The sequence below is a fragment of the Paramormyrops kingsleyae genome, chromosome 8, assembly GCF_048594095.1.
Source record: "Paramormyrops kingsleyae isolate MSU_618 chromosome 8, PKINGS_0.4, whole genome shotgun sequence".
In the NCBI taxonomy this organism is placed as follows: Eukaryota; Metazoa; Chordata; class Actinopteri; order Osteoglossiformes; family Mormyridae; genus Paramormyrops; species Paramormyrops kingsleyae.
The window spans coordinates 27,348,076-27,367,145 of NC_132804.1; the positions used below are offsets into that span (position 1 = coordinate 27,348,076).

At 49.9% G+C, this 19,070-nt stretch overlaps 1 protein-coding gene across 5 annotated transcripts in view; it reads right to left on the minus strand.

The window, feature by feature from the left end:
• Nucleotides 1-2,756: 2,756 nt before the first annotated feature.
• The window catches only part of poc1a (POC1 centriolar protein A), a 41,880-nt gene continuing 25,566 nt past the window's right edge, over nt 2,757-19,070 (minus strand). For 2 of the 5 annotated variants that reach the window (XM_023799537.2, XM_023799539.2), the window contains 3 exons: nt 15,129-15,314; nt 12,605-12,647; nt 2,757-3,369 (listed from right to left, as the gene is read on the minus strand). In XM_023799537.2, coding sequence (XP_023655305.2) covers nt 3,308-3,369; nt 12,605-12,647; nt 15,129-15,314 — 291 coding nt within the window. In that variant the 3' untranslated portion in view covers nt 2,757-3,307. Of the gene's footprint in view, nt 3,370-12,604; nt 12,648-13,528; nt 14,325-14,550; nt 14,645-15,128; nt 15,315-19,070 lie in introns of those variants that run through there. The other 3 variants (XR_002836663.2, XR_002836662.2, XM_023799538.2) reach the window with 3 other exon arrangements.

Sequence of the window (19,070 nt, forward strand, 5' to 3'; positions counted from 1 at the left end):
CCCGGCTTCCTGCTGGTTGGACATCGCTGCCACCCCACTAAATGTGGAGTATTACCCAGAAATCTGCGAGGGGGAAAGGAGCCAGGAAAAGGAGTAAGGAAAAAGTCACTGCATGTGCTCCGTGAATTGAACGTGTGTGCGTGTGCTTTTTTAAGTTAACCATAATTACAGATATAAAGTCACTATTTAAATTTAGATACATTTTGTTTCTGGATTTTTAGGTTACGTCTTTAAATAGCCTCAAACGATACGCTCTTCAATTACGGGTGAACTTTGCCAGAGTGGGAGCGTTTTATGGCCATATAGAGCGTCTGCACACTTGCCCGCCTGCCTGCCCGCTGACTCGGGTTTCGATGTCGGGGTTTAAATCACAAGGTTTACAGCCAGGTAGCGTGGTGTGTAGCCGAAAGAGGGGAGCGCCTCTCCTCACGCCGAGGTCCTGTCCTGCAGTCGCGAGCATCTCCAACGCTGTTGAGGCGGGTCGCCAGGGACGAGAGGCAGGGCAGGAGAGACGGACTCTCAGTCCCACTTTGCACTGGGGGCCGCGGGGCCTTCAAGTCACTCATTGAGGAGGATGTCGGCACCAGGTTATCAGGGACATGGTGACACACAGCATACCAACATTTGACTGATTAGGACCTTAAGACAGAGGAGAAAGTATGAACTGTTCCATGCTAAGATCCTGTTCTTGTCTGATACACAGACAGACGGGTTCAAGAATCATATCAGACACCCTGCGAGGAGGGTGTGGGCCAGACCGATCAGAGTGGGAGTCGAAAGTGGCCTGAGAACTGGCTTGGACTCTCAGCCAATCACAAAGCCTACACTCACTCAAGGGGGCAGGAGCAGGAACAGGAAATCAAGCAGGGTCTTCACCAACCGCCAAGAGTAAGAGCGAAAATGGGGGGGGGATACCAGGGATGCTGTTATGGGAGTGATAAATACACAGCGCCGGATCAAATCTTGTTATTGAAATAATATTGGTATACCAAATATAAAGGTAAGAGTATTAATACACCCAGGGGGTTACTGGAGGTGGTACACGCTCACAGCAGGTTATAATTGTCTCACACCTCCATGGTTAGGGGTCTGAATCGCACCATGTCTGTGTGGAGCTTGCATGTTCTCCCCGTGTACGTGCTGCATTCCTCTGCACGCTCAGGTCCAAAGACGTGCAGATAACAGACCCGATGCCTGTGAATGTCCCCAAGTGTAGATTGGCATCCTATCCAGGGTGTCGCCCTTAGCCGCTTCTCATTCATCCTATGGATGACAGATGGAAATGGAAATAAGTAGATCAATTAATTATGAATTATAACACTTTCCATCATCACCCACTAGTCTTACCCAGAGAGATGTGCCTGAAGCACCTAAAATGAGCTGACTGCAGTCGTGTCCATACTCTGAAACACCCTCGAGCGAGCGAACTGGCCATGGGGCGATGGGAGCAGACCGAGCCAGTGAATCGGGAGAAATACATCCAGATGTTTGTGCAAGGGGCAGGACACGCGGCGGCAAACTCCCCCCCAGTCCTGTGGGCCTCACTTAGGCTTTACAAACCAGCATAAGCCCCCCACACCCGCAGCCCACTCACCAGGCACCACTATCAAATGCAAGGGTTAAAGAGCATTTGTTATTATAGTCGGGTTTTACGGCAACCCCCCCGTCGTCAAACTGGCAGCCCCTTGGTCCTGAGGCCCATTTTCAAAGAGGAGGGGGCGGTTGTTTTCTCTGTTAATGCTCTGGGCAGGCTCAAGCCCTCAGACAGGAAGGGGAGGGGGGCTGCCTGACTCAAGAATTCCGGTTTTATTTAATTCCCCCCCCCCCCCCCCCGACACTCTGGTCCCGCTTAACAAACTCCGCAGTCAAGAGCCAGGCAGCAATCTGCTCTCCACCACGCCAAGGTGCTTGCAGCTCCCCCTAGAGACCTGTCTCTGCACACAAGAGCTGCGCAGAAAATCCAGTGACATCATCTGTCTGGCATGACTTAATCTTAATGACAACGCACTCCCCCCTCTTAAAAAACAAAGAAAAAAAAAAAGAAAAAACCTTTGGCTGGATGTTTCGTTCTGGGATTTTGAGAGGCATTAACATTTTCAGGAGTGCTTGCGACTGTTAGCGATTAAAAGAGCTGGATAAACACTGCTGGGAAAAAAAAGGAAAGTTATTTTGTGAGAAGCAGAAAAAAAAGTGGTGTGGCCAGACCAGGTCCTGACACCGTGGCGGCCCCATCATCCTCCTCGACGCACCCCGACGCACCTTTCTGACGGAAGTGCGTGGCTATCAGGCAGCAGGCTGCGCTATAGATGGCTAGCTCACAGCTACGACGCCGAGTCATCCCTCCATCAAGATCCAATATAAATACATAACCTCTTCCATCCTTCTTCTACACACTTATCCCAGTCCATCTCAGCAACGGAGCCTGGTGTCTATCTCAGGCAGCACAGCGCTGGGCCACACCCTGCCTAGGATGCCAGTACTACATAAATGCGATACAGTATTGGTGGCTGCTATCAAACAGCCCATATGATTTAAGCATTCGCAACAGGTCATGTGACCTAATGTGACCATAAGGTGTTTCTCATGATTTTGTGTGTGAAGCGTCGTGAAAGCCTGATGTCAGACAGCCAAAGCGCCTTGAGATGCTGGTCGTCAGGCTCGCTGAAGAGCAGAGGGCCTCTGAAAGGATAAAAACTGCACATATGGTGCAGGTAAAGTGACTCTGTAATAGAGAAATCCAGAAAATGACAAGTAAAGGCAATTAAAGCACTTAATGTTTTATTATCGATGTCACAATTAAATTTACACAACACATAAAAACGTAGCTTGAAAATGATCCCTAAAAAACTATTTTACATCTGAAACCTTACTGTTAAATTTCCATTAACCCTACAGTTCCGTTACCCCCACACACGAAGGCCCATCAGGAAACGATGATGATGGGAGTAGCTTTTGCCCGTACCACAGTCCCAGGCTGCTCATCGAATCCAACGGTTGGCACGGGACCAGCCCGAATTAGACCTAGCTGGGCTGAGCCGGGTTTCCCTTGGGCAGACGCCATCACTCTCAGTGCCCAACAGGTCGCCCTGATGCACATCCGGCAGCCTCAGGGATTTTTTGGATCACACAGTTCCATCCAGTCCGGTGGGTCACAGAAACCCCTAGTGCAGGGCGACAGCACTGGACTGGACTTTGGGGGCGGCAGGATGCTGAGATGACCGATTTGGTGGCTGGGGAGTGGAGGGTCCCGCCCGGCCACTCGGATGTCCGGGATTAGTCTCTCGGCTGGGTGATCCTGCGCTGGTTGTCAATACACTCCTTCAGCTTGTCTTCCGTCAGTGTCAGCCTCTGTTCCAAAATGGCCACTGTCTGCATTGGGGGGGGGGACACATAGGAAGGGAAAAAAAAAGAAAGAAGCATGAATGCATCTATTTTAGTCCCCTAACAGATGTTCTGTTATCTGTGCGTACAATCCCGCTGATTATGAGGGCAGAATCGGGGCCCTGTCGCAGTTCGCCGAAGCCCATCACGTCATTTTCTATTTTAAATGCCTATAGAGGGGAAAAAGCCCCCAAGAAAGCCCCCTCTTTGTGAGCGACGGGGGGAGCAGGCGGTGGGCCGTGCTCGCCAGCACCCGCAGTCATGTGTCAGGTCATGCCAGACTGAGCTCACTCAACCGCCCCAACCCCACCCCATCCTACGTAACGTCTTTACATTTTGAGACTTTTTCAAAGTGAGAATAACGTTCCAAGCGCCGGGATTATGTACGCTGGCCATGTAACTGCAGACCTGGAGGACGATGGCTACTGTACAACATCTACCCAACTCACAGTGACCCTGGATGTGCAGTCAACACCTTCAGCACATTTACTGATGGCACCTTACTTTCAAGGCCATGAAACAAATCGCGCAGCATTCTGAGACTTCCCGATGAAGTCTGTTACAAATGATCCTGAGGTGGACTGACGTTACGACCGACACGGGCAGACTTCAGACCGTCGAACACCTGAAGATGTTTTTGTTTGGTGGCTGATTCATGGAAGGGGTGATTTTTGCCCCTGAAGGTGGTGTTAGAAGATGAAAGGCAGACAGTAACAGGAAGGGGGGACAAAAAACAAGAAGAGGGTAGCGGCCCCCAGTAAAAACAAAAACAGGAAGTGCTTCAGACCATGCGGCGGCATCTCTGTTGGCCCCTCGGACTGCCGGCGATTTCCGTTTCCAGCTCATATTGGCTTAATGAAACAGCACAGATTTACCTGGTGCTGGGGAACAGGTCAGAGCAGCCTCTCACACACACGCAGGGACGGATTATGGGTTGTGTGGGCCCCTGGGCAAAACGTTCGCGAGGCCCCCCCACCACCACCACCACCACCACAATTCAAGGGCCCTTGGCAGCCAAACGCCCTCCCTCCATGTTTCCATCAGAGGCCCTATAGGGTCAGGGGCCCTTGTAGGCAGAGGATCAAAGAATGTAGGCCCTCTAAAATAGACAAACGAAAATACATTGTTGATAAGCGTTGCAAATTGTTTTGGGCTAGGGGCCCCACGGGCCCCCTGCACCCCAAGGGCCCCTGGGCAGCGGCCCCGCTGGCCCGGTCCGTAATCCGTCCCTGCACACTCGTCCCACTCGAAGGACACAGACAGCAAACAGGCCCAATCAGCCGCTCGTGTACACGTCCCACTCGAAGGACACAGACAGCAGACAGGCCCAATCAGCCGCTCGTGTACACGTCCCACTCGAAGGACACAGACAGCAGACAGGCCCAATCAGCCGCTCGTGTACACGTCCCACTCGAAGGACACAGACAGCAGACAGGTCCAATCAGCTGCTCGTGTACACGTCCCACTCGAAGGACACAGACAGCAGACAGGTCCAATCAGCCCAGCCGCTCGTGTACACGTCCCACTCGAAGGACACAGACAGCAGACAGGTCCAATCAGCTGCTCGTGTACACGTCCCACTCGAAGGACACAGACAGCAGACAGGTCCAATCAGCCGCTCGTGTACACGTCCCACTCGAAGGAAACGGCAAACAGCCCAATCAGCCGCTCATGTACACGTCCCACTCAAAGGACACAGACAGCAGACAGGTCCAATCAGCTGCTCGTGTACACGTCCCACTCAAAGGACACAGACAGCAGACAGGCCCAATCAGCCGCTCGTGTACACGTCCCACTCGAAGGACACAGACAGCAGACAGGTCCAATCAGCCGCTCGTGTACACGTCCCACTTGAAGGAAACGGCAAACAGCCCAATCAGCCGCTCATGTACACGTCCCACTCAAAGGACACAGACAGCAGACAGGTCCAATCAGCTGCTCGTGTACACGTCCCACTCGAAGGACACAGACAGCAGACAGGTCCAATCAGCCGCTCGTGTACACGTCCCACTCGAAGGACACAGACAGCAGACAGGCCCAATCAGCCGCTAGTGTACACATCCCACTCGAAGGACACAGACAGCAGACAGGCCCAATCAGCCGCTCGTGTACACGTCCCACTCAAAGGACACAGACAGCAGACAGGCCCAATCAGCCGCTCGTGTACACATCCCACTCGAAGGACACAGACAGCAGACAGGCCCAATCAGCCGCTCGTGTACACGTCCCACTCGAAGGGCACAGACAGGTCCAATCAGCTGCTCGTGTACACGTCCCACTCGAAGGACACAGACAGCAGACAGGCCCAATCAGCCACACACGTACGCGTCCTGCTTGAGGGAAAGAGTCAGGAAACAGCTGGAAGACGCCGCCATGCGGGTGATTCCGGAAAGAGTTGGGTCGAAAGGCACTGCAAACACGCTGACCGAACGTTTCCAAGAAAAGAGGAAGAGTCAAAGAAAGGGTATGTGGAAAAAACAGAGACGGAACAGGGCGAGGCCTGGCTTTGCTGATAGGACGGTGGCTCAGAGTGGAGGGTGTTTCCTGAGTGTATGTGTGTGAGAGCCTTGGTATGACTAGTGAGCAAGGCCTAGACACACACACACAGAAGCACATAGACTGGGAGGAGCTCATGCTTAGTAAACAGCAGCTTAAAGTACAGGGGAAAACAATCACTGGGAAGCCAACAACTGCAATAGTGACGGATGGAGCAGGAACACATTCAGCATCTGACATATAATCGCCCCAATCTGACTGTTGCTTTCACACAAGATCTACCTGGCCAACAAATATCGGTACACTCAGGATAACAGGAAAATAGCACATGAAAGACGCAAGATGTTCATGTGTCTACTTTGGGACTTTCTGGAGAATGAAAATCAATAAAATCTATCTGAATTCTATTTCAGGGGGCTGCAGGTTTCCTCGTATCCTTCCCCTCATGGGCCACTTAGGCAGGGCTCCATTTCCATCCCCCCCCCCCCCCTCCGGCATGCTGACAGGCTCTGGGCCGCCCCCGCGTGCGCTGGGCTGTTATCCGAACCCACTGGCGACCCCTTCAGCGCAGAGAGAACGGTAGCTAGCAGGCAGGCAAGGCAGAGGTGGGCGGGTGGGCACACTGCCTGCCTGCAGAGAAGCCATTTCCTGAACGCACCCCACCCCCAGCCCCCTCCTTCTCTGGAGGGGCCAAGAGTCAGAATAGGATAACATCTGCTGGCATTTCATGTGTTTTCACGTTTCCTTCCACTGCGAGTTTGCGCTTTCAATCGATAAGCGCCGCTTATCTCCCCATTCAGCGAGCACTGAAAAGCCACTCTCTTCCTGACCCTGCAGGTCGCCCGACGTGACCCCGGCTTAGCCTCGCTTGTGTCTCCGGCAAGAGGACGCAGGCAAAAGGCCGCTAAGGATTCTTCCGGTGTGTCTAAACTACAATCCACTGTACCAATCTTGGTGGCGGGGGGCTTTCCAGGGGATTCTGACCTCTCACAGACGCTTCATGCGAGACATGGGTTCCAAATGGGGATTCTGAGAATCGGGAGGATCAGCAGTTGCAGCATAAGACCCCACTCCCTACTGGTGCCTCTAAACTGCAGTTCTCAGGGCCTGAGCTCAGCATCACTCAAGTCCTCCTTTAATTTTTAAAGACATCAGTCCAGAACGATTATCAGTCCATTAGTCCAGTTCCCCTTTCCCACAGCTAAACTAGGAGGAGCTGCAATAGCACTAATCAGAGGTGATCTTTGCAAGTGAACGCTGACCCATTGCAAAAGGGGAATAACTTGTAATTGAGTGCAGTCACAACGGTGATATTTTCCATTGAGAACGCAGCCGATGTCACAGGGTACTCCTGTTTTGTGTGACTCTCAGGTCTGTACCGAAAGGAGGAGGGCACCCTGCACTTGATCCCGCACTCGTCCTCCTCCGCTCCCTCCTTAAAAGCCACGTCACGGGCTCATTAGGGCCCCGCTGGGCTCGGTGCCGTGCTATTCCAGTGCCGGTGGCAGTGCCAGCTGGCCCTCGCCAGTCGCGGTTTGGGTCCGGCCTGTCCGCAGAGACGAGAGCCGCTTGCCACCTCTGAGCTCACTTCAAATGGCAGGCAGGAGCGTTTCTTATGATGACGGGCTTTCATCCATGTGCATGTAGGCGGGGAGGGGGGCTTTCTTATGTTCCCCCAATCCCCGCTTTGGGTTATGTTCATGCTGGTTTCCCAGAGGTCAGGGGCGTCGGCGCTTCCCAGCCCCGGAGTTGAGTAAATGTGGTCAGGGAACCCAGTTTTTGGACAGAGACGACCGCAGCCCCAGTCCTAATGGAGCACAGACATCACATGTAGCCTGTCAGACACTTGACGAAACCAAAAAGAATCATCTATGTATGTTTTTATACTGATTTTAAACTGTTTCACTGAATCAGTTAAACACCTTCCGATTGTTCAACTGCAATTCTTCCTGAGATCTAAACCAGCACCCTGACTACAGGCGACTAACACTGCATCGGCAGTATTGTTGGACCAGAGCCACCCACACGGCCCCCATTATTAGTATAATGAGCCACTCAAGGGCAGCTTGATTTTTCATCTTGGTACAGCACTAAATAAAGACAAGGCGTGCCCTGGGGGCACCCTTCTGCTACCATTGGGTGACACAGTAATGGATATACGAGCCAACCAATCAGCACAAAATGTGTGTGGGGAACATTCAGTCGAGCCAAACAAATATAAAACCGGTCGGCAGACGTGGGCAAACTCCCTAAAGGTCACAGGGATGCCGAAAGCAGACGCACCTCGCGGTGAGAGACGGGTCCGAATGGCCTGGCGATTCTGCCACGGTCTCTGGTTGGTTCGCCGCGAGGAGCGGGAAACACTGCCGGCACGTGCTTGAGGAGAGGCGCGCATTTCGAGTGTGCACATCTGAAAGGGCTTTTTGTCAGAGCGGGCCCATTAGCGGCCCCTTCATGTGCCCGTTAGTCACCGCGGCTATCTGTGGAGAACGAAGCGCAAAGCAGCGCCACAAACACCCTGCAGTTGGCCCGGGAACAGCAGCCAGCCCTGGCGGCACTCTCCCCTGCTTCAGCCAAACCTTTTTTCATATTTACATTTAAAGCTTCATTTTTAATCCCTTCTTTAGTAATAGATGGCATTCGGCTGAAAGGTAGCTGGGGCGCCATGAGCCTGAACGGTAAATTCAACGATGGCTTTTTCAGTTCTTTTAAAGGCAAGAAAAAGAAATAGAAAACTTTACTCCAGTGCTTAAAAAAGGCCTTGTTAAAAGCTTTACCCCTAATGGCTGGTTTATGCACTGGCGCTTTGGCTTGTGCACGAGACCCTCTTTTTTCGCCATTAGAGATATGGCGGGAATGCCAGAAGGTCAACGGGGCCATCTGCCAATGGGGAACGTCGACATGCCCCTCCTACTGGGAGCAGGGGGGCCTGGAGTAACACTAAAACAGTCCCGCGTGTCTGGAAAAACTCCATCAGACCTCCCCCCCGCCCCCCAAGGTCAGAGCTCTCCAGCACATGCCTCTGGAGGTGTCCTGGGACAGTGGGACTTCCTCCGTAATGGAAACCATCTGCTCTGCCCGTAGCGGCGTCCAGCTCCAGTGCAGAAAACACACGGAGGCCCCTTCCCAGCATGTTGCCGCATGGGATGGCGCAAGCCAGGCCTGAACGGGGGGAGGAGGGGCAGCCCGCCATCTTTAACCCCTTGAAATGCCGCCAGTCCTGCCCGGAGAGCGGATGCCAGGCCTCGGTGCGGCTCTGTGTGGTCCGGACGGGAACGCGAGCCACATTAATGTTGGTTTTTCCAAATGGGTCCCACTGAGGCCCCACGCTGCACAGCGCCACCTTATGACTAATTTCCTCATTGTGAAGGAAAATGATGCTGTCATCCACAACCTGGGGGAGCTATTAACCACAGACTCTCGGGCTGACGGGGACCTGAGAGATGATTTAGCTGGTAATATTTAAGGAGGTGTTGTTTCAGCCTCACCACGCCACAAAGAAGGCCTCTCCAAAGCACCGCATACATTAAATATTAAGAGAGGAGACGAGGGAGCGATTAGTAACTAAGTGATGCATCTTACTTCAAAGTGCTTCTTACCTCCTGCCCCTGAGAAACCCTCTGAGAACTGGGCTATACACACAGACATACAAACAGGCAACTTTACGGGCAGCTAAAAGCTGACGTCCATCTACGATCCACAGGCCCCCTTCTGGCAAGTAGGTGACGCGGCCATGCGGCTCAGGCTTTCTGCAGCTGCGATCAGCTGCCGCGTGGTGCTGGAGGGACCCGAACCCGGCGAAGGGGCATGCTGGCAGTTTATGCCGCAGTTCCTGCACCCGGACGTCCAGGAGATTCAGTGGCGCCAAGATGCTGAAACAAGAAGCTGAAGTACCCCCCCCCCCCACCCCTCCCATCTTCCTGACCCACCCATCTGTCGCAAGTAAGAGGTAATCTGAAGAAGCCAACAGTAATCCAGATGCTGGTATGATACACACACTCTCTCCGGGGCTCTCTGTGCAGTGTACGAACACATCGAGCTAATTCACAAGAGAGATGTACAATATATCGGTTTATATATATCGATGTCGGCCGACATTAATTAAAAATCAAGACGACATCGGCATAGGTCAATCTTGGACATATTCAAACTTTAGTCTAGAGGTGTAAAGTTGCATCAATGCAATGCGATAAATCGATTATTAAGGTGGGGATTCACATAAACCAGTCTAACATCAGAATCAGCTATGCACAATTTATGGGAGCAAAATCCCACTTATACTCTTATACTCTATATTCTTCCCAGCCCCAGCATGCAAATTTCCAAAACATAGAATGGCAGCGGAAGGTTCGCTAAAAGAAGCTAACTGATTTGCGCTTCAATGATGATCCTTGTTCTATGATGCTTTTGGGAAACTTTTTGCTAGCTATAGTAGCAAGACTCTGAGGTAGCTTACAGCTAAGTAAAAAGAAAGTTTAACCTTACAGATGCATGACATCAGTTAACATATCAGTATCGGCCAATATTAATCAAAAATCAACATACCAGCATCAGTCCGATGTTTCAATCTTGGGCAATATTTAAACTTTACCAACATTCAAAGTCATCAGCACAAGACGCAACTACTAAAATAACGAAGATGGCTGCATTGGACGATTTTCCACAGTGGAAGACAAGGGATTTTGTCAGCTCCTTCACAACTACACTAAGTACAGTCTCCCAAGTCAGTACTATGTCTGTCGTCTCACTGCATGGATTACGCAATGATATTGCTACAAACAATAACGAGATCTTAAGGTTAATCGGCATTGGTAATATTACGCAAAATTATATCCATTATCTTTATCGGCCAAAATTTCCATATCGGTGAACCACTAATGAATGCTTTTTCCTACGAGTGGCATTCCTCAGGCTTGACTGCCCAGCCCTGCACTCCGAACATGGGGGACCACCTGGAAATACGATCTCCGGATTTCAATATGAAATGGCATTCCCTGTCGGAAAAAACAGGCAACAGCTGGAAACCCAGATGACTCCAGCACCTATCGGAATTAATTAATGAAAGGATGGAGATGGTAATTAAACCAAAAGCCTAATCTATTAATAATTCAGCTGAAACCTGGAGCCTCGAACATTCATATTTCAGGTAGCAGACAGCGAGAGCAGCTCCACATGCTGTTTTCCAATGTTATGAGCTCAGCTACACGTCTGCAGAGGACCCGACTGCGTGGTCTCTTCCCTTAACCCCCTAAAAGCGTCATATATTTACAGTGATGGGGGGTCAGGTGTGCTCTCCCCCCGCCGTCGGGGCTATTTTAAGCAGCATCGTGCTCGGAGTTGAGGCTGGCCTCTTTTCGGATGATATACAAACAAACATGGCACTCCGGTTATAGCTCTGATCTAGATCCTTCTCTCTTTCACACCCTAGCAGGGGCACTGACGCAGCAGGCCCACAGGGGGTGCTGTGTCCTTGCCGCGGATCCCATTGGCTGCAATTACAGCATTTTCTAGCCCTGAGGAGCTGGGGGGGGGGGGTCATCATTTGGATTGTTGATACTGACCTTCCGGCGATGACTGAGGACACAAGCACCGATTTAGCACAATATGCAGTCACACAGATAAATGTCAAAGTAGAAATCTGCAGAATAACGATGACCTTCTACATCTCACCTTCTCTAATTAGACATTGGTGATGTCTATGAATTCACCATTCACACCTTCGGCTGACCAAGCTGTCGATCCAGCTGATGGGTCTGCACGACGCTCACCTCTGCATGGGCTCCCTCAAGGCTGACTTTCCAAACTAAACCCCTCCAGTATCTCCAGAGCAATGCTGCGTGAGCTATGTTCTCCAAATGCTCACATCTCTCCCTCTACTGACCACCAGCTGGAGTTCACAGCAAGATGAAACTCTTAGCACAGAAGGATGTCAAGGGATTGGCAACAGCTCACCACCACTGAAGGTGGTGGATGTCTCTCTGCACCAGGCTGTCCGATTTGCTCATCACTTAAAGCACATCTTACTTGCATGGCAAGCAAATCAACACTAAGCCGGCTTTGCCAACACGGGACACGGGCGAGAAACGGCGAGAACATTAAAGCCACCGATGGATTAAGTAATGATTAACTATTTTGTGATTAACTTGCAAGTCCTGTCCTTGAAACCAATTAAGTTAAAACCATTAAAAATATATTTAATATTTTTAAAAGCTTTCACAGCCATCTTTTCATGCGTTAAAATATGTACGATGTCCTCCAATGTGATGCCTGATAGTCATTGTATGTTTTCTTGAAAATTTAACAGACTTTTATCCAAAGCTGGACATTTTTTGAAGAACACAGTGTCAGTCCCTGGAGCAACTGGGGTGAAGGGGCTCACTCAATGGTGACATCACTCTGCTGACCCAGGGATCTGAACTGGCGACTTTCTGATCACAGGCACGGCGTCCCAACCCACTGGCCAACACACTGCACCATACACTTTAGCGCTATGTCTTATTCTTAAATGATCTAAAGGATTAGCCAAAAAGCTAAGGACAGGCTATTGGTGACTGGCTGGAACACAGCAGCAGCCCAGCTGCTCCCTGCCGCTCCCCTCCCCTCCCCCCCCCCGGCACTCTGTGTCCTCATGCAGAGCTTGGCGTTTCCTTACGCCATTCCTGAGTGACAGTGAGTTATTCCCAGGCTCTCCCCCAGCTGAAAAGAAGAGGCGTGGCCCAGTCATCACCTGTGTGACACGTGGAAAATGTCTCCAACCGTGAACTTGATGTCTACATAAAAAAAGGAAAAGCACATAAGGAAAAGATGACTTGGGCAGCTTTTTACACTAAATAATCCCTGCTGGTGAATCTTATGCCTTTTCTTAGAAAATGTTTCAACTGACCAAAAATTATGTTATAATGTTCAAGTGCTGAAACAGGGATTCATCAAATCGATGTAGACTCCTGATAAACACAGACACTGTTCTTTCAGAGTTCCCCGTCTTCTCTCTTCTTCAGGCATCTTATAATGAAATAGTATAGAGATTCCTCTAAATATACTCTCTCTCAGACATTAGTATAGTGATTTTTGTACTGGCATGTACTGATTTTCCAGCCATTATACTAAACTCACTTAAGGACAGACGATATTCCTCCTGAGAGGGAGAAAACATGCTTTCACATCTTGATAATGGCACATGATTTATCCAGACAGATGGACAGGGCTGCGCTGTGGCCTCACATCTCTAGGGTACTGGGTTCGATTCTCTGCATGTGTTCAATAGCTGTGCCCAGCTTCTTAGTTTGCTTGCACCGTTAGCTCTAACGGGTCCGGCCATCTTCCCCTGACCTCTCTCGTTAACAAGATGTTCTCACAGAAATGCCACTGACTGGATATTTTTTATTCCTCACACCATTCTCTGTAAACTCCAGACCTAGGAAGGTGGCTGTGTAAAAAGTTACTTTATAGCTCACACCAAATAATGTGTGCAAGTCTAAGAATCTCTGGTATTTTATTGAAATAAAAAAAAAAACTGAGGTACCATAACATATTAAAATAAATTACATTAAAATATATTATACTGTAGTACAATATTAATATAATAATTGTATGAATTATATTATATTCAAATATATTAAAGAATATTGAGAGACTACACTTAGTAATGTACAAATATACAAATCTGAACATAAATCTGAAATCAAATGCTCAATTGAAATACTTTCAGAGTACTAATATGAGACATTTGTTGCAATTCTGGAGTCTCCTACCCTAAGAGAGGGGCTGATCGATGCATATCGATCCAATACATTTTTAAGCTTGAGGCCTGTAGGAAATACAGTTACCAAAACAAGGCAGCAAGTGCCTTCAAAACCCACACAAGCAAGCGGAGATGAACTTGCTATATATGCCAGTCAAATGTAAAGTAGGTTTGAAGTAGTCATTCTACTTTGCGTTCATATGTTCAAGTTTCGAACATCTTTCAGTCATATTCGACCTGCAGATAGCTAGCTCTACATACATTAAAGCTATTTCTGCTCCTGTGTAGAATATAAAACAAAACAAAAAACTGCATGCTGAGTGACATTTTATCTACAAGAGGAAGGCACCAGACTACAGTGTGCTAACTGGTACCATTACAATCACAGAAAAGCAACTACAGAAAATACCATGTAAAACCCCACAAGAGAGAGAGATTGTGCCTGAATTAAAGTGAAGGACAAAGCTTTGCATTGGTGGCCCTGGAAGAAACCCGAAATGGTCTTCTTGAGCCAAACACATACCCATGAGCTCTTGGGAACAGCCCATAAGTCAAAAAATGTCAAAATCACTTAAAAACCAAAGAAGATGCATGAATCTGATGTGAAGCAGCAACTGCAAGAGACTGAATCAGAGTTTCCATTTGCAGCTGTGTTCTGGCCCAAAGGACTCTGAATTGCTGAATAAACTATACAAACGGCGTATCTCTGTAAGCATAAATTTAACAAATCTGAGGATCTGTGTTCTCATGAACATGGTAACAGCTTAGCACAAAAATATCAACCTTTTCACAGCTTGGGCTGAACTGAACATGAATAAGCACAAGCATTAAAATGCAATTCGCATTTCATAACCCCCATAAGCAACTGGGAGACAATGCATTTAGCAATCAGAGACATCCTCTGCTGAAGGCAGCTCCATCCATGCGATTACCTTGGTGACCTTCTAAACGATTCCAGCGTGTTTAACGTGTCCTTCTCATGGAGAGAACTTCCTGTGGTCACACCTAAGGCATAAACTCTCCCAACTGTAGTGCATAGATTGTAATAGGGAGGACAGACTGGATCAGATCATCTTTTATAAAGGAACAGACAGACATTTCAACAATGTTATTCAGAACGAGAGAGACTTGGGAAATAAACTACAACCTTTAAAAAGTTGTGAAACATCTCAGAGGTACAGCAGTTTCTTTCAGATTTGATTCTGCTTCCTTAGACATTAACAACTGGCTTTGCATGTTTCTGTCATTCATAGTAACATTTAATTCAATGCACAGGGTGCAATGCGGCTCTGTGGCTTAAGACTCTTTGGCTCTGATCAGAAGGTTACTGATTCAAATCCTAGGGCCAGCAAAATGATGTCACCACTGAGTCCCAGAGCAAGGCCCTTAACCCCCAATTGCTCCAGGGACCATCTGACCCTGCTTTCTCTAAAACATACATTGGATAAAAGTGTCAGCTAAACATCATAAATGTGAGATAAGTTCATGAGGCAGGGCGGATGCTGCTCACCTGGGTGAGAACAGTCAGCTGGCCCACGATGTGCTCCAGAGTGCTGGTCAGCGCGTCAGACACGCCAGTCTCAGGATGCGGGTGGCGCTCTCTGGGGATTTCCAAGGCCTGGCCCGTGCTCCTGGTGCGCCCTCTTGTGCCCGGAAGCGGCCCCGGGTTCTCCGGGAGCCTAGGGGTCTCCGAGCACTGTGGACAGGCAGGTCAATTTTAAAATTCGACTTGGTGACACAATGGGAACACACAAACACCTGAAGCAGGAGAAGAAGCTTGAAACAGACGAGAATCGGGGTGACCTCGGATCACACTGTGACAGGGGTACAATGAAGAGGGTGGGGGGAAGGGCGGGGCAGGCGGGGGCAGAGAGAGAGCTCAGGCCAGACACTCCTTGCTGGCACCCCTGATGGGAACATCTGACCGGCAGGTGTGCTCCGCATGCCAGGCGGGGGGAGGTAAATATTTGCGGCGTGTTCCTTGCCATAGCTTCCAGGTGCATCGCCGACACTGAAGGATCGCAGCCCAGCTGCAGCCAACCATAAGCTCAGTAGGACATGGCGGGAAGCTTACTGCACTCACTGAGGGAGGGTTAGGGTTAGGGAGTGATCAGCTCTCTATCATGCTGCCCCCCCATCCCAGTCTGCTAAAAAGGCCAAGAATTTTCTAGACCCCATCTCCTAGCCTTAAATAGAACCCCACCTGAGACAGGGTCCATTAGACAACTCTTACACCCTTCCATAAATAAAGGGTCCCCCCCTTAAAAGAAAATCAGGAATGAGGCTGGTTCACGTTCCGTTAAAGTGTGCAGAGAAGGATCACGTCCGTATTTCAGAGTAACTGACTGACGGAGAATAGCGCTACCTTCACTTACAGGCCGCGTGGGCCAGTAGAGAACATAGAACGTGATGAAGATGTGGAGTGGCCAGCGATTGGGAATTAGGGCCCTTCTGAGCACAGCCTGTGTATAATAAGGCCACGCTGGTGACCTCCAAGCCTCCGCCCTCAGTGGGCTCTTCGGGGCTCACCTCCAAGCATCTGCCCCCCCGGATGCAACGCTTCGGTTTCCCAGCGTGAATAATATACGCAAGTCCCCCCAGTTCAATTAGTCATCAGTCCGAGACGAACACCTTGTAAGTTTCAGTTGGCCCTCTGGCCGTAGCAGGGAGGAGAAGCCTGCCACATGGCAGCCTTGCGGCAAACGGCCTGGCCCGTTCAAATATTGACACGCGGGGAGAGGTGCCCTGGCATGAACTTCGCACAGGAGGGGAGGACAGGGTGACAATGGGACCCAGGTCAGAGAGCGCGTGGGCATGGACGGACCCGATTATAGCGTGATGCTACTGTCTTTTCCGCAGAGAATTCTGAATTTTTGTAGGCACAGAATATGTAAAGTTAAGCTCAGTTTAAACCCCTTTCAGTATCAAAATGTGCCACATCACATTTCTTTAAGTTATTGGGTATTTTCCTATTAAAATTGGAGGGGGGGTTCAGCGGAAAGACAGTTGCCAAACACAGCCTCGATGTGATGACGGCACCCAGCGAGCCACACTCTGGGTGATTTTGCTGGGGCTGACAGGTACGTCAGCACCGGACACATTAAGGGAATCTCCAAGATAGGGGGGGGGTGGGGGTGGTGATGCCCCAAAACCTGCACCTCAGCGCTAAACCAGTGGCTCCCCCGCAGCTTTTGCGATCCGAATGGCCTCACAGGGCAGTTAACAATCCCAGTGAGTCATCTGGATTGGAAAAACCAACAGCGGAAAAAAAAATCACCAGACTGTGGGTTTTGGATGGAGGGGTGGGGGCACAGTAAAATTCCCACTGGTTTGATGGGCCGTCAGAGTGGTCCTGCCCACATGCGAGAGCGCTCGTCACGCTCCAGGACACTACGAAAACACAGGATTACATATAGTACGCTGCACACCCCACAGGGGGCTGGGCCTAACGGGCAGGTAACGCGAGCCAGTTAAAACACCACCACACAGGTTCAACACTTCAACTCTGGCACATGGTCACAAGAAGTCAACTTTCAACCATCGAATGGAAAAACTCAGCTACCGTCTGTCACGAGCACATCTAACGGCTATCAAAGTGTAACTAATGACCACCTGGTCTGCACAGGGGAAAAGCATACCTGAAGTCTGTCACGTTCATGGCAAACGGCACTGAAAACCTTAATCCACCGGACACACGTCAACAGAAAGCTTTGTCTGTTTTTGGATAGCAAGGAAGAATCAGTAACAGCTATCATAGAGTGGAGATAAACACATGATGGGTAGAGAATCATACCAAGAACAGTTCAATGTACAGGTGAGTCCCAGGGCTAGAATCCATGGGGGGGTGGGGGGGGGGGACCATATTCATTCCCAATGCATCAAAGACATGAGAGTCGTGTGTATCTCACCGGCACCAAGGGACAGCTCCGGGGCAGCAAATGCTAAGATGAGAAGACAGATGGTCCAGCAGCCAATAAGAATGATTCTCCCCAAGAACAGCACAATGTTACAGACACAGGCACACTGCACCATGGAGTTATACCACAGTGAGGTGACCAGCAGCCCCCAAACAGCTTCAGTTAGATAGAGCATGGAACCTCCAAGGGTCTGCTGTTCAAGAAGATTACATTTGCAATGTGCTGAAAATTGTAGATAGAACCTGGGAAAAGCCCCAGCAAGAGAACACCACAAATGTGAAGGTAAAGGTACTCTTCAGCACTGGGGAGACAAGCTTGGGGAGTGGGGGTGGGATTACTAGGACCACCCGGAGATTAAGCCAGAGACAGACGTGCTCCCCCAGCACCAGTGAGTGCTCCTCCAGCTGCAGCGTCAGGAAAGGTGGAGCAGATAGCAGGCCCTGCACTTTGGAACCTGCTCCTTCCGAGGACAGTACTGGGCCGCTGCCAAACCGCCGCTCATTCGGATTTTAAGCATGTGCCATGTGACTCTGCTCGTCCAAACATCTGGATGCATGTCATGTGACTCTGCTCGTCCAAACATCTGGATGCATGTCATGTGACTCTGCTCATCTGTACCTTTGAATGCATGTTATGCGATTCTGATTCCGTTGTCATGTGACCCAGCTTGTCCAGACCTTTGAATGCGTACTGTGATTCTGCTCATCCAGACCATGTCATGCGACTCTGGTGAACACTCACCATTGTCATTCGCACCGATCTTTAAGATGGATTGGGTTCCGGTAGGACCAAACACCCCCCTCCCCCAACGTCTTGTGTAGCGGGAAGGCAATCGAATGGACAGGTGCACTCACGGCGGAGGAAATGAGTGGCAGACGCAAAGACAATGGGAGGGGGTGTGACGGGGGTGGGGGAAAGGGCTGCTAAACCCCTCTCCACCTGATACCCATGACGCATTGCTCAGCTGCTCCTGCAGAAAGCCCCCACCCTGCGGCCAAGAGATGGTGCAACCAGGCCCTTCAGCAAACAGCAAGGTTAGCGCTGCCTGCACGTGTAACACCCCAAACCCCGTGTGATAGCACGCTCTCAGCCAGCCGTGCACCTCCTTTGGGGACAAACCAGGGCTCCCACGCGCTCACCCCTTCATGCACACATGCATGAATGACAGAATCAGGCTGAAGGTCGCCGAGGCTGTGAGCTAAATACACACACACACACACACACACACACACACACACAGAACTATGACAATTTTGCATACATAAGACACACCTGAAGCTGCTTCTCACACAATATAAAAATAGCAATAATAATAATAAACATTGCCAATCAAACACAATAATAAAATAAAACGATAATAACTGCTCTTAGGAAGGGCAGTGGTGCATTTCTATTACCATTATATTTATTTATTTGACAGACACTTTTATCCAGAGACATACAACTGAGTAAAAAAGGGTCAGACAGCCACTGGTGCAATTGCAGGTTAAGGCTCTTGCTCAGGGGCCCAGTGGTGACATCACTCTGCTGTCACA